The sequence below is a fragment of the Hypanus sabinus genome, chromosome 2 (assembly GCF_030144855.1).
Source record: "Hypanus sabinus isolate sHypSab1 chromosome 2, sHypSab1.hap1, whole genome shotgun sequence".
In the NCBI taxonomy this organism is placed as follows: domain Eukaryota; kingdom Metazoa; phylum Chordata; class Chondrichthyes; order Myliobatiformes; family Dasyatidae; genus Hypanus; species Hypanus sabinus.
Window position 1 is genome coordinate 53,722,339 of NC_082707.1, and position 16,429 is coordinate 53,738,767.

The 16,429-nt window shown below is 42.1% G+C and overlaps 1 protein-coding gene across 9 annotated transcripts in view; it reads right to left on the reverse strand.

Moving 5' to 3' along the window:
- Nucleotides 1-16,429, reverse strand: part of LOC132378867 (inactive N-acetylated-alpha-linked acidic dipeptidase-like protein 2) — a 937,774-nt gene that overhangs the window by 148,553 nt on the left and 772,792 nt on the right. For all 9 annotated transcript variants that reach the window (XM_059946161.1, XM_059946120.1, XM_059946130.1 and 6 more), the window contains one exon: nucleotides 13,332-13,478. In XM_059946161.1, the coding sequence (XP_059802144.1) occupies nucleotides 13,332-13,478 (147 nt within the window). The remainder of the gene's footprint in view (nucleotides 1-13,331; nucleotides 13,479-16,429) is intronic.

Here is a 16,429-nt window from a genome sequence, read left to right on the forward strand (position 1 = left end):
CATGGACTCATTTCCGCCGACTGCCTTTTTCCCATTGGCCCTTAATTCCCCTACTATGCAAAAACCTACCCAACTTTGCCTTAAATATATTTATTGAGGTAGCCTCCACTGCTTCATTGGGCAGAGAATTCCACAGATTCACCACTCTCTGGGAAAAGCAGTTCCTCCTCATCTCCATCCTAAATTTAATCCCACAAATCTTGAAGCTACATCCTCTAGTTCTAGTCTTACCTACCAGTGGAAACAACTTTCCTGCCTCTATCTTAACAATCTCTATCATAATTTTATATGTTTCTTTAAGATCTCCTGTCATTCTTTTGAATTCCAGCAAGTATAGTCCCAGGTGACTCAATCTCTCCTCATAGTCTCAACCCATCATCTCTGGAACCAACTTTGTGAACCTCCTCTGCACTGCCTCCAAAGCCAGTATATCATTCTTCAAGTAAGGAGACCAGAAAACACATACAGTACTGCAGATGTGACCTCACCAGTACCCTGCACAATTGTAGCATAACCTCCCTGCACTTCAATTCAATCCCTCTGCTGCTGCGTGAATGAAATCACCAGAGAAAATTACTGGTAGATACAAAGCAGCTTCTTTACTTGCATTAACAAGCAGGTGTACAGGTGTGCCTAATAGAGTGGCCACTAACTGTATATGGGTGTCTAATGGCCAGCATGGACTCTGCAAACAGAGAGGCCTGTTTATGTTATGACTCTACAGTAATCTATTCCATTTGTAGTATAATATGAATGCAAGAAACAGTACTGTAAAATTGGTGACTGCTCAATGAAGATCAGAAGATCGCACCTTGGTGGGAAATTAGAATTGGAATTATGGATGAGCACACACTGGAGGCTTGCTAAAAGGCATTCAGAGTTGCACAGCTAGATAAGGTGCTGCTTCAGAAAGCAGGAGATCATGGTTTAATCCTGACCTCCTGTACCTAGCCTCTGTGGAGTTTTCTCATTCTTCCTGACATCACGTGGGTTTCCACCAGGTTTTCTCTTTCCTCCCACATCCCAAAGATGTGGATCAGCTGATTAATTGTCCATTACAAATTGCCCATAATGTGTAGGTGAACTGCAGATCCTTAGGGGATTTGAAGGAACAGGATTAATGTAGGCTTAGCATAACTGAGTGTTTGATGGTTGGCATTGAACCCAGTAGGATTAAAGATCAGTCCCTGTGCTGTGTTCCTCTAAGATGCTATGAACTGTTAAGTTCAGAAATAATACATTTTATGGACGGGGATTTCAAAGATGAAGATGAGTGATACTATTAAGATAGAATTTGGTCATGAAGAGGATGAGGAGTTGGAAACTTAATTCAAAGTCAAATATGGCACCTGGTCTGATTTAGGTGATGTCAGGTAGAGGTAATAGATTTGGACACTCGGGACTGCAATTGTGGTAGGGTCTGAAGACAATGGGTTCTTTGGAAATTTGTTCCTTGAAACTAACATTCTAACATTTTCTGTTTTGAGTAAATAGAGGTTTGAAATAAAAAGCTTCTAGCAATGCCAAGGGCTTGGGTATACATACCAATCCTCATAAAGGGATAAGAATTGGAGAGAGTGAGCAGCTTCAAGTTCCTTGGTGTCAAGACCTATAAGGATCTAACCTGGTCCCAATATACCGATGTAGTTACAAAGAAGGCAAGACACCAGCTATACTTTATTGGGAGTTTGAAGAGATTTGGTATGTCAACAAATACACTCAAAAACTTCTACAGTTGTACCGTGGAGAGCATTTTGACAGGCTGCATCACTGTCTGGTATGAAGGGGCTACTGCACAGGAGCGAAAGAAGCTGCAGAAGGTTGTAAATCTAGTCAGCTGCATCTTGGGTACTAGCCTACCCAAGGACATCTTTAGGGAGTGGTGTCTCAGAAAGGCAGCACCCATTATTCAGGACCTCCAGCACCCAGGGCATGCCCTTTTCTCATTGTTACCATCAAGTAGGAGGTACAGAAGCCTGAAGCGATTCAGGAATAGCTTTTTCCCCTCTGCCATCCGATTCCTAAACTGAATCTATGGACACTACCTCACTAATTTTTTAATATACGATATTTCTGTTTTTGCACATTTTTTGTAATCTATTGAATATACATAATCGATTTATTTGTTTAATTACTATTATTATTTTTTCTCTGCTAGATTACATATTGCATTGAACTGCTGCTAAGTTAACAAATTTCACGTCACATGCCAGTGATAATAAACCTGATTCTGATTCTGAGGAGAAAGAAGTTAAAGAATTATATGAGGGCTCTTTGTTGTGCACTGGGAGACGTCTTATGCTCTTGCTACATGAGCAAGTCAAATAAAAAGTGAGATCTTGCTGTATACATCAGAAAAACATTGTATGCAGTTCCTGGTATTATTAATATTCAAAGATGCAAATAAAACGATGACATAAAATGAGAAAAGGCAATCCTCAATATTACTTCTGAAAGAAAAATCAGTGTAACAGAATTTTCCTGAGAACTGCAGGAGTTCACGTATCATCAAATGTCTCAATTCTTGCCTGAACTAAATGCACTAACGGAAACCTTTTGGCTTGCTCGAAAATAAATAACATATAATAATAGAAATGACTGAATTTTGCAAGAATAGTTTTAAATGGAGTGTAATATATTAGAGCAATGATCCATTTTTTACTTCCTTAATACTTTTTCAACAATGTGATTTTTTTTGAAGTATTGCAAAAAGGTAAATACAATTAGGTTTCCATATTTTCACTGGAAGCTCAATGAAAGTAATAAGATTTTTTTTAATGTTTGCTGGCTGTCTCTAAAGTCAGATTCAAACTCTGTAGTGCCTTTAAAAGACAAGTACCAGAACTGCTAAACTAGTATCTTTTCAATAAGTGCTATATTATAGCTCAAAATTCTGCAAGTCACTCAAATAGGTGATGTCAGGAAGAATAATAAGTAACAGATCAAATTCCAGATATTAAAACAGATCTAAGTATTTCATTACATTAAAAATAATTATAAGCACTTTCAGTATCATAGATGGGTTAATTTGCATGGCTGTCAAGTTCCAAAGCCTGCAGTGAGTTTCATTATATAGTTATTGCCATGTCTTTTATGTGCTTATGTAAAAATCAGTCGAATTTTTGTATGTCTACTACAGAATGGCATGCAGTTTTCAGGTAGGCCTTATGCTTCAGATTTCAAAGTTGTGGAGGATACAACAGATGTTATCATCCAAAAAGCTGTATGGTACAACATCGATTGATAGGTTTAGGTGCAACTTCACGAAGTTTTCCTTTGTATTCTTACATCGCTTTTAGATTGATCAAGCTGTGATTAACAAGCCTTCACGATCCTTTCTCAGCCAACACATCACTATTTGGTCTCCAAATATTCCCTTTGTTCTCTTCGATCTTTCATCTTCCCTTCAACTTAAAACATGCCAATTTTCTATCTTTATCTAGCTCTGATTAAAATCAGAGATCTGAAATATTAATTCTGTTTCTCTCTCCACAGATCCTGCCCAAAATTCTAAGCTTTTCCAGCATTTAACTGCATTTATTTCAAGTATCCAGCATAATCTACAGCTTCATTTTTGTAGCTAAGGAGTCGTATAGCACAGAATCAAGTGCTTTGGCGCACCACATCTATGCCAATCAGCATGCCAGACTATTTCATCCACTATTCTTTACCCATTTTCCCAAATGATCTATATTCTGTGGTAACTTTTAACATCCTTCTTCACTGTCTACCATATTGCCAATTTTGGTGTCATCTGCTTCCTACATACTATATCATTTGCCTGATATAGTATTTATTACAGGTTTTATAACACATCTATAGCTTTTTCAAATAAAAATAACCAGACTGATCCCTGCAGCACAACACTGGTCACAGGCGTTTATTCTGAGAAAATAACTCTCTGCTATAATACTCAGTCTCCTATCACTAAGCCAATTTTGTATCCAACTTACCAGCTCACACTTAATCCCAAACCACTTACTGTGTGGGATCTTGTCAAAAACCATGCTGATGTCCATCTAGTATGTTGGCAGTCCACTTAGTCACCTCTTCAAAAATCGTGAATCAAAGTTATAGGACGTTATTTCAACTCACGAAGCCATATCAACAATCCCCAATCAGCCCTTGCTTTTCCACATGTAAATAAATCATGCATCTCAAAATTCCTTCCCATCACTTGTCATGTGGTTCATCTGCCTGGAGTTCCTGGTTTATCCCAGCTGGCCTTCATGAATAAAGATACAATGGGAGCCATTGTGGCGACCCATTTCCTGGCACATCCGAACCGGCTCACAATTAGATAGCCTACGGGGGTTTGCGAGCACAGAGCTTTGGAGCCTCTGCGCCACGGGGGGCAGGTTGAGGGAGGCTTAAAAGTGAGGCTGAGGATTTCGAATAAAGTTTTTTCCTTCGACTGCAGTTACCGACTCCGTGTCGTAATTTTAGCGCTGCGTGTAGCACACCGCTACAATTGGTGACCCCGACGGTCCAGATGATTTTTGGACCAGAAACCGCCTCTGTTCATGTGGTTTCGTTGAAACTGCCGGGTTTCTGGACACAGCGACCGAACCTATGGTTCCAGCAAGCCGAAGCCCAATCCCACGTTCACCAGATCACCTCAGAAGACACCCGCTACTACTACGTGGTGAGCTCCCTCGACCAGGACACAGCGGGCCAGGTCGCGGAGTTCGTACAGTCGCCCCCGGCAGACGGCAAGTACACAGAATTCAAAGCCCTGCTCCTCAGGACTTTTGGACTCTCACGGCGCGAGCGGGCTGCCCGTTTACTGCACCTGGATGGCTTGGGCGACAGACCTCCATCGGCTTTAATGAATGAGATGTTGTCTCTAGCCGACGGACACACACCCTGCCTCATGTTTGAGCAGGCATTCCTGGAGCAGCTGCCCGAGGACATACGCCTGCTGCTGTCCGACGTGGATTTCAGTGACCCCCGGAAGGTGGCAGCCCGGGCGGACTTGCTGTGGAACGCCAAAAAGGTGAGCGGGGCGTCCATCGCACAGATCTCCCAGCCACGCTCCCAGCAGCAAATCAGTCCAGGCCCGACCGCAGAGCCCGCCAACCCCCGGCCCAAGGAACACTGGTGCTTCTACCACCAGCGGTGGGGCGCAGAAGCCCGCCGTTGTCGCCTGCCCTGCAAGTTCCCGGGAAACGCCAGGGCCAGCCGCCGCTGATGGCTACGGCGGCTGGCCATCAGGATAGCCTCCTGTATGTGTGGGATAGAAGGTCGGGACGCCGGTTTTTGGTCGATACTGGTGCCGAGATCAGCGTTTTACCTCCGACGAGTTACGACACCCGCAGCAGGGCACCGGGGCCCCCCCTGAGGGCCGTGAACGGCAGCACAGTAAGGACCTATGGCACCCATCAGGTGCAGCTACAGGTCGGCTCCAGCCAGTTCACGTGGGACTTTACACTGGCCGCCGTAGCCCAACCGCTTCTGGGTGCGGATTTTTTGCGGGCTCACAGCCTACTGGTCAACCTGCCCAGGAAGAGACTGGTACACGCCGAGACCTTTCAGACGTTCTCCCTGGGTGCAGCCCAGTTGCCAGCCCCTCACCTCGGCTCCATCACGCTGTCCGACAACGACTTCACCAGGGTCCTGGCGGATTTCCCATCGGTTCTGGCACCGCAGTTCATAGCAGCCATGCCCCGACACGGCGTACAGCACCACATCCCAACCCAGGGACCACCCCTCCACGCCCGCGCTCGGCGGCTTCCCCCGGACAAGCTCCGACTGGCGAAGGAGGAGTTCCAGAGGATGGAGGAATTGGGGATCATCCGGCGGTCCGACAGCCCATGGGCCTCCCCCCTGCACATGGTGCCCAAAGCGATGGGAGGCTGGAGACCGTGCGGCGACTACCGCAGGCTGAACAAGGCTACCACACCGGACCGCTACCCTGTGCCGCACATTCAGGACTTTGCAGCAAACCTGCACGGCGCACAGATCTTCTCCAAGGTAGACCTCGTCCGAGGGTATCATCAAATCCCGATGCATCCTGACGACGTCCCCAAAACGGCTCTCATCACCCCGTTTGGCCTTTTTGAGTTCCTCCGCATGCCGTTCGGCCTGAAGAATGCCGCACAGACGTTCCAGCGGTTAATGGACGCGGTGGGACGGGACCTGGACTTCGCGTTCATCTATTTGGACGACATCCTCCTAGCCAGCAGCAGTCGTCAGGAGCATCTGTCCCACCTCCGTCAACTCTGCGCCCGACTGAGTGGTAGAGCGCCAACAGTTCCTGGTCGAAAGCACTGTACTTGAGCTCGGGTGGCCACAGGTGTTTGCTGAAAAACGCCAGGGGTTGCCAGCGACCTGCGATGAGTTGCTCCAGCACCCCACCGACTGCCGTGTTAGATGCGTCCACTGTGAGGGCGGTAGGGGCGTCCATTCTGGGATGTACTAGCATTGCGGCGTTCGCCAAAGCTTCCTTCGTTTGAACGAAAGCGGCGGCGGACTCCTCGTCCCAGGTAATGTCCTTGTTCGGACCCGACATCAGGGCGAACAGGGGGCGCATGATCCGGGCAGCTGAAGGGAGGAAGTGGTGGTAGAAATTGACCATACCTACTTCACAGCATGGGCGGAACCTGACCTGCGTACCCAAAGACCTGCAGAACTGTAAGTTTGTGTTTGTACGAAGGGGCGGGCATCGGCCACCGCTGCAGCGGCCATACGAGGGGCAACAACGGGTCTGGAACAACGGGTCCACGTTCGTGCTGGACGTTGGGGGGAAAGAGGAGGTTTTCACGGTGGACCGCCTCAAACCGGCCCATGTGGACCTGGCGCAACCAGCCGAGTTTCCGGCACCTCGGCGCAGAGGCCGACCTCCCAAGCAGGTTCCGGCCCAGACTGTGGACATTGGGGGGTGTATCGCCGGTTCTGGGGGGTGGGGGGGTTATGTGGCGACCCATTTCCTGGCACATCTGAACCGGCTCACAATTAGATAGCCTACGGGGGTTTGCGAGCACAGAGCTTTGGAGCCTCTGCGCCACGGGGGGCAGGTTGAGGGAGGCTTAAAAGTGAGGCTGAGGATTTCAAATAAAGTTTTTTCCTTCGACTGCAGTTACCAACTCCGTGTCGTAATTTTAGCGCTGCATGTAGCACACCGCTACACCATCATTTCATCTTTTGAAACCTCACCTGTGGCTAACAAAACTATCACTTAGTTCCCTGACACTTCACCTGACGTCAACATTTTCATGCTTTCATTTGTTTCTCAAATTAATATTTTTAAAAAATGTTAAGGAAATCTATTAAGTATTGGGGCAAATGTTTTAAACTCGTTAAGAATTTTTAGTTATATGTGCACCAGCCTGAAGGAGAAAGCAGGTATCTGAGACATTGAAAACTTTTATCACAGCGCTATTTACAGGCAGAACTGGTTCCTTTAGACAGGCTTGGGACTGAAAATAGGCAAGGTGATTGATCAGAGCTGACAAAGAAATATGCGGCTTTTAAATGAATAATAATACTGTATGTTAATCAAACATTAATTTAGTTAAATTGTTTAAAATGGGCATCTGCTTTCAAAAATCTTTTCAACCTCCAAAATTACAAAAAAATAGATGTTACAATGTTTAAATTAAGAAAGGGGCAGCAAGGAAAATATAACATCATATGAAATAGAGAAAGGAACTTATTGAGTTCAAATAGCATCAAAGTGGGAAAAGCTAATAATAGAATGAGCCGAAATTACTTTTGAAATTTATGAAAACATTTTAATGACAAGGTTACTAATATAAAAACAAAATCACTCTGCCCTGATGTAAAATTAGGATCCCTCCTGGTGAGCAGTTAAAATGATGTTGTTCAAGTTATTGCCACCATTTTTCAATGAGAAACTGCAAGGATGACTCCTTGACACCAATGAGAAAGCCACAAGCTGTAGCAGCAGAGCAGTGATACGCAGGATGCATACAGCTGTCAGGAATATAATGAACACATTATTAGATTCTTGAAACTGCACTGCAATGGCTTAAAAAGATCAATGGACGGGCTTACAATACAACTTGTTAGATGATCATAGTCTCCTGCCTAGTCCTCAGCTTTCACATTCAAAGCATACACTGAGGTTTTAAGAAGAAAAGGACAACCATTCCCCAGCCAAAGTGAATGAGGGCAAAGGCAAGAATAAATAATTTGTTGAAATAATGCTGCAATTGCAAGAAGCATTTACTGGGCTCTCATTCATAAGACTTTTCACTTAAATAACCTGTCCACTTCATGTCAGAACAGTTCTCTCTACAAATGCAGAATGCAATTGCAGTGTGACATTGCTCTTGGGATTAAATTAGCTGCCCGAGGCTCTATTCTTTTTAAAAAAACCTTATTCTCTGTTATGTAAAGGTTTCTGAATAATCAATATCAAATGGTCTCAGCAGTTGCATCCTGCTTATTGACTCGAGTCCTCTTGTTCAATGGTGCTAATAATTGTTGTGCTTGCTCTAGTATCTGTTCCACTCTTCCTCTGAGGATAGTGACATTTTCAGTTTCATTCTTTCTTCTACTAATGCCGATTTTCTGTCTTTATGAGGTCACCATCTGGTTCAACTTGTGTGCAATTCTGAGTCATCGATTATTAGAACTGCCTTGTATTTTCTATCTGAGGTGAGAAGCCACCACTTTTTGAGTATGTGCAATGTTGTTATGATGAGATCCTGTGTAAATAACTTACCTCTTTCAAGCTTCATGTGCATTAATAATTAACAGCAGGCTTGCAAATCTACAGCAGCTAATCTGGCAAATCTGTGAATAATGCACAAAGAGGCTGAACTAAGCCACATATTGAGTTGTTGCAGAGTTATTGAAAGTTTGTGCCTATCTGCAGTCTTGGAACAAAATTGTTCAAGATAATGACTGTAATACCGGCCTAGCCACTGGATACACCTGGAAATGTGCTAGGAGCACCATCTAGTAACTGGAGAAACTATAGGAACTCGACCAGTATAGTTCTCTTTAAATGATGGCCTGGGCAGATCCAACTTTCAAAACTCCTCAGCTATGAGTCAATGCAAGATGCTTTAAAGAACTATCTGTCAAGCCAATGTCCAAACGTCAACCTCCTTGAATGAACAGTTGAATCATCAACCACTAATTACCATGATCACCTATTTCCATCTTGGTTACATCATCTGTCTCCATTCTGCCTTAGTCAATCTGCTGCTCAAAACCCTCACATCGGACTGGCACTTTCAGGAAGTCATATACATTCTTTACATCAACGTGACCTTTGTCAAAACTTTGCTACCTGCTTCCAAAGCTGCACGTCCCATTTATGATCGCACTCAGAGCTGTTGCCTTGTACTTTTATTCGATAATTCTCATAACCCTCCTTCATCCCCTGCTTCTCCCTTCTCCATTACACCTCATATAGACCCAAGTGCATCCTTGAAACTGACCTCTGTTCTTGGTTCAAGAATTCACTCCCTTAGCCTTCCTCCATTCTCTCTCCTCCTGTAAAATCTATCTTTAACTCAAGCTTTGATACATTAACATACATAGTCCGCCTTGACAAAATATACAGCACCTTCAAGAGGTAAGACAAGCAGCTAGAAGCCATACACATTGGCACAACTAACAGAAGGACAAGGTTCTGCTTAGTGTATGTGGGGAGTGAGGGAAGAGGTTGAAAAGTAGGAATTCGAGGGCAGTGTTCTCTAATTACCTCCAGTCCCACATGCAAGTGAGAGTAAGAATAGGAGGATATGTTAAATGATTGCTTGGTGGTAAAATGCATGTAGGGGGCAGCAATTCACAATTTTTTAACCACTTGCTTCTCTTCTGGGGCAAAAGTGAACAATGCAAGAGGAACAGGCTGCACCTGAACTGGACGGAGAATAATATCCAGGCCGGCAGATTTGCTAGTGCCACTTGGGTGGGTTTAAAGTAGATTGGCAGGGATGGGATCCCAAGTATCCGGAAGGCAAATGGAAGTCTTGAGAGTGATGCAGAAGTCAATGATAGCAAGTTGAAGAGGCATGACAAGCAGAAGAAAGAGCAGCAGCAAGAACAAAACATTGATTTAAATTGTAATTACTTCAATGCAAAGGATCTGATTGGTAAGGCTGATGAACTTAAGACTTAGATAGCTATGTGAGACTGGGGATATTGTAGCCATTATAGAAACATGGAAACCATTACAGAAACTTAATGTTCTAGTGTGCAGGTGTCTTAGATAAATAGAGTTGGAAGTAGGGGGTTGTATTGTTGATTGAGGAGACTGTCACACCAGTAGTCAGGGATGAAATTAGTGAAGGATCTTCCAATAATGCTTCATGGTTGGAGAAAGGCATGAACACATTGTTGGGATTCTACCATAGGCTCCCAAATAGTCAATGAGAATTAGAAGGGCAATATACAGAATTGTAGGTACAGATTTCCTCCATGAGGCCCACAACCTTGCCTCAATGACCTGGAGAACTATTTTGGTGAAAGTCAGGGCTTTATGCTTTGGCTCTTGGTAGGGTCAAACAGGTCAAAGGGTAGAAGCCAGACTAATAGTGATCTACTGGTCCTCCGGGTTTGGGGGTTCAGCTTAGGGCAAACAACCCTGACAAGTAAAACAAAATAGCTACAGAAACAGCAATGAAGATTACTTCTACATCTGTGATGGTATTCCTGAGCCTTGACGAGGGACTCGCATGACTGACAGTAGTGAAGGTCAAGAGGGAGGAAGTCCTGAACACCACCAGAGATGCAGGACCTTTGTTGCTGCCCTAAAGGCCAGTGGTGAAATGGGCAGTAAGTAAGTTATATATAAATATGGAGAGTTGTCAGAATCATAGGGTTATCATGGGATCGGATTTTGTTATAGGGTGGAGTTTCTTCAGTGCATTCAGTAAAGTTTCCTCGGCCTTACTACTCTTTGAAAACAGGGTGGTATAAATGACTGATGCGACAGTGGGAGTGCACTTTGGGAGCAGTGACCATCACTCCATTAGCTTCAAGATAGTTATGGAAAGGGACAGAACTTGTCCACGTGTTTCTCCTCTAAACTGGAGCAAGGCATATTTTGATGGTATGAGACATAAGGTCACAAAGGTTGGTTGGAGTAGGTTGTTTGTGGGAAAAGGTACCACAGGAAAGCAAGAGGCTTTAAAATTGAATTAGTGAGAACTCAAACCTGCATGTTCCTGGAAGATGAAGAGGATATTGAGGTCCCGGACATGCAAACAGAGGAGGCATGGGTCAGGTAAAGGCAGTGGGTGTCAGGAGAATCAGTGGAGAAGGAGTGTAGAGGATGCTGGAGTGTAGTCCTCAAGAAGTAAAGCAGGAGTATATTAAATATATTGAGTAAAAAAGAGTAACTAGAGAGATAGTATAGTTACTCAAAGACCAAAGCAGACACTTTTGTCTGGAGTTGCAGGAGATGAGCAAGTTCTTATGAATACTTCTTCACTGTTTTTACCAAGGAGAAAGGCATGAAGTAAATGGGGAGATTTTTGGGATAGTTCTCATTATAGTAGAGGAGGTGCTGAAAAATTTAAGATACCTTTAATTAAATCTAGCATGACATGATGTTCCAGAGGTAGCAAAACTGATTTAAAATTTGACCCTTTTTTCAATGACAAAACTGAACAGCACACTTGATGTTGATGGGTCACCACACCGTGTACACCCTGCAAGTTTATTGTAACTTTTAGCGAGAATCCGTCCGTACACTGCAGCATTCATGAAACATTTCAAATGCAAAACAATGGTACGTGACATTGTGGTAAACTATGTATACCTGTCTGGACACGCCCCTCTCCTGACTGCTCCTGTGGCTCCTCAATTGGGGCACTGCTCCTCCCTCAGTCTCCAAGATGTTGTGCTCCCTTTTTGCTGCTAATAAAAGCCTATCGTTCACTTCCAGTCTCAGAGAGTTATTGATGGTGCATCAGACATGAATAGGATCCCTGTGTGAAAAGTGCTGTGACAGCACCTCCACATCAATTGACAATGTTGCACATGTGCACAAATATGGTGAATGAATTGAAAGGACTGAATTTTGCAGATTGTCTACAGCCAGAGAGGCTGTTGGTTCATTACTGACATCTTGTGATTCTTCCAAAGACGACTTTCAGCTCAACATTTATGGAAGCAAATAACCCATTCCTTATACTTTAGCATATCTGGACCTGGTGGTATGTCATTCCATGTGTACTTTTGTGAATATAAGCTCCAGTCAAACAAAACAATCTCCTGAAAGTATGAGTGGTCTGCACTGTTACGCCACTCTGAACTATACCTATATTAACAGGAGGATACAAGATTCAATGTATTTGAAAATGGACACCAAATGTGGTAGGAGTTTGATATCAGTGAAGAGAGAAGTGGTGTTGGCTGGTTCTGAAGAGTTCCACAGGTTAGCTTCAAATAAGATTTTACCCTAAACACATTAGTAAATTCAACAGTTAAACTCAGTAGGTTAAACCATGCTGACTACAGCAGGCTGTTGCATTGGAAACCATCAGTCATTGGAGCCTCAGTACATTTCAGACTTCTGAACTCACTCTGCGTAACCACCAACCTTGACAGAAACAGTAAATGCTGATGAGAGATTGAGCTATTTCTATTTTTTTTGTGTTGAAGGTATATTGAAAAATTTGAAATTGTTTTGAGGTAGTTAATAACAGGTATATTACTTTTCGTTATCTAAAACTATTCAGGTAATCTTTAAATAAAGCTATCAGGGACCTTTAAAGATAGCTCAAAGACTTTTGACAGCATTAAGCTCTCCAAGTCCACTGGGTGTTCAAAGTACACTCTACTTCACAGGACACTTCTTAGTTATAGAAATAAGCTTGTTTGGCCTTCTAGCATCTGGAAAATTTCCAGGCAGACTGACTGGCACTGCAGGTGATGAGTCCAGGGTGGGTCATACACAAGCAGGCCCAGTGTCATGATTAATGAGATTTGGTAAGCTATAAACCCAATCCTTGATGTTACAAAGCTATTAACAGAATCACAAAGGGGAACTTGATTGAGACTATAAAGGCAAAATGACTTGTCATTTATTCAATGCAATATTAAACCAATGCATGAGTCTGCGAGCAAACCCACTTCAAATTCCTTCAATTGACAGCTAACTAGTTGTTAAAACATTAAACTTTAAGCACAGAATTCTCACAATACACTGCAGTGCGTTCCCAAATATATAGTTATATTCATTACATATTAAGGTAATAAAATATGTTTTTGTTCTTTTTTCTAATGCAGCCACTTGAACAAAAAGTTGATTTCCTGCAACACATTCGGCAAAATTGTGAAACTGCATAAACTAACTTCCAAAACAGCAAACAGTGCAAATCAAAACACAAAAAATGAATAATTACCAAAGATGCTCTTGTCTCTTGATATGCAAATTGAACAGTTGGCACTCCAAGATGATTTATGAAGAAATCACTGTTTCCTTCCACCTGAATTGAGTTGACCTTTCTTCCTGTACACTGTTCTTGACTTGTGCAATTTGAAGAAAATATCTGTAAAATAAGTCAGCAGAATGAGAATGTATTTAATGCTAGAATCCGTCAAACAGTAAATGCAAGCAGAAATTACAGAAAAGAAGTGTGAGCAATTGCAAATTTTATGTTAATAATTCAAAGGGAACAATGAATTCTGAATCCCTGAAGGATAGACCCTCTAGCCCACCAAGTTTTTTTTGAAGAAATAGATGGCCATTTGTGAATTAAGCCAATATATCATCTGAGACTACGCGGGGAATGAAAACTGCTTTTTTCTCTAATGATTACAAAAACTGAGAATTTGCTATGACACCAAAGAATAAGAAAACATTGATCATATCATGCTATAAATTCTCTAACCCATTACCAAGTAGCAGTCATTCCATTTTAATCCAAAGGGCACTACAGGCAAATTATTATATAAATGAGTACAAAGACCAAAATATCCTTTGTTTAATGTACCAAGGAAGGTGAGATGAGAGTGACTGTCCTTGACATCAAGGCAGCAAATGCCTGACCAAATGTTACAATCTTTCTTCAAATGAATTTGTCATTGTATGGATGTGTGCAAGAACATCAGACAAGTGATCTATTTAGTGTCCTCCAAGCCGCCACACTGTTGGAAAAGGGCATTTAATGAGAGAGAATGCAGAGAAAATTCATCAGAATGTTACTAAGATGAAATTCACCATGATGGAATGTTTCAGTTATGAGGGGAGATTGAAAAGACTGTGTTTGTTTCCCTTGGAGGAGGCCGTGGGAGATTTGATAGAGGTATGCAAAAATTAAGAGATGCATGGATAGGGTAAATAGTAATAATCTTTTACTCATGGGAGATGTCCCTGAAAACCAAGGGTGCATAATAATAAGATGAGGAATAATACTCAGAGGGAATGTGTGGAAAAGTTTTTCACCTAGAGGGTGGGAGCAATCTGGAACATATTGTCAGAGAATGTGAAGGCAGGTACTTTCATAATATTTAAGAAGCTCCTGAAACACATGAATCACTGACGCATAGTCAGCAATGTAACCACAGTGGTAACTAGAATTAGTATAGATGCTCAGTGGTCAGCATGGATGTGGTGGGCTGTAGACTCTGATTGTGATTCTAACATCCAGGCACGGGCATATACTGTAAGTGGTAAGGCCATAAGTCATAACATATCAAATAGCAGATCTGTTAATAGTTGGGAGAATCATTTTCAGAGCATTAATTGTGGGTACCTGGGAACTTCGTCTCAAGAAGCCTTTAGATCGTATATGTGTTCAAAGGTATCTGAAAAAATATCACGTACGTGAAGTCATCCAAGCGGCAGGGAAACTATATAAATGAAGAGCTTTTTAGGAATTGTCGAGGAACATCAAAAAGAATGATAGAAACACAGTGAACTGGAATCCATTCGCCTAATTTTGCTTTCTGTGACGGATGACTGCTTTATCTGCAGCTTGAGGGTATGCCTTTTTAGCTTATAGGAATTGTACCTGTGATTTGGAAATCCTTTGTGTTTTAGAAATCATTTGTAATCTGGAAGTCTTAAACAAGATAAAAATCCTTCATGAGTTTTAAATATGTTTTAAGAAAGCTTGGAATTTAGAAATGCTATATTTGTTCTCCCATCACTCTGAAAACGAAAATTGTCAGATATTTTATCTCACTGGGGAAATGCTAATTCAAATAGCTTCAAAACCGATAGAATATCTGGCCCTTAATAATTATGCACAGGCATTAATTGTGTCTGTATCACATTGCTCAGTTTCAATGCATCTGGCACCTTTCAAACACATACTAAAACAATCATGTCAGACATGATTTTAAAACTTTTTATTCATGCATTTACATTGAAAGGACTTTATTATATTCGCTCCAAAATGTTGAAGACTTGTACGCTACTAGTACAGAACTGATAATAGCATTCATTTCCATAAATGGATACCCTCATATTGAAATACCTGTACTGAGTCAAAATTCATGACTGATCTGAGATGTGCAGCAGCCAGAGTAACAGAACTGTTCCCATCAAGCACGCCCTATCCTTTACAAGTTTGACTTTGATACATTGATAGGAAAAGAGTGAAAGCAGGAGTTTTATTCCTATTGCAAATCCGTAGAGCATACATTTCCTGAAGCGGAAAGTCTCCTTCAGGCCAATTAGATATTAACATAGATAATCTGTTAGCCTCTTAATTTTTGATGGCGCTCACAAACTCAATTCCAAAAAGCTGAACATACTTAAAAATTCATTTTTACATATGCTAATTGCTGTGTCCCAACTTGAAGATGTTTGATGATAAACTATGTCTTATTGATAACCTTTATGAGACCTGTTATAAGCAGAACTGACAGAAGAGTAAAAAATGATTTTAAAGAGCTGCTCTTCAATAACACAACAGTGGAGCTCAGATCATTTATATTTAGAAGTTCATTTTATCAATATTGAATAGTGTTTAAACTAAATTGTAAAATAAATCCTTCCTGTTGAAATGCATATTTCTTGTGAATTGGCAATTTGTTCCAGTCTCTTAAACTGTTGAAGACTGTCATGATGTATCTGAAGATAATCTATCTTAACTCTCTTTTCAGCTGCTTTTGTGAGTGACCTACTTATGCAAATTAATTTCCACAATATATTTGAATTATTTTCCTGTAATTTGCACCTAGCTTTGATGTTCTCTTGGTTTAACTTATTGAACTGCACTGTTAAAGTGTTAGTGCGCATCAAACAAAGTTAAGAGGCTGTTAGCTGGAAATTATTCTGCATTAAAATGACGCATCAGTGTGGCACTGTGCAAGGCCTTAAAGGCATCAACACACAAGGCTTTCCATGTTGTAGTTCTACAGATAATGAGTAGGCTAAGGATCATGGAAAAGGAAGAGGATACAGAGCGTTTGGTGAGAGAGGATGTTATGAAGGGTTGCATGAGGATCACGAATCATAAGATGAGGTTTTGAGGCTCGGAAAAATAATTGG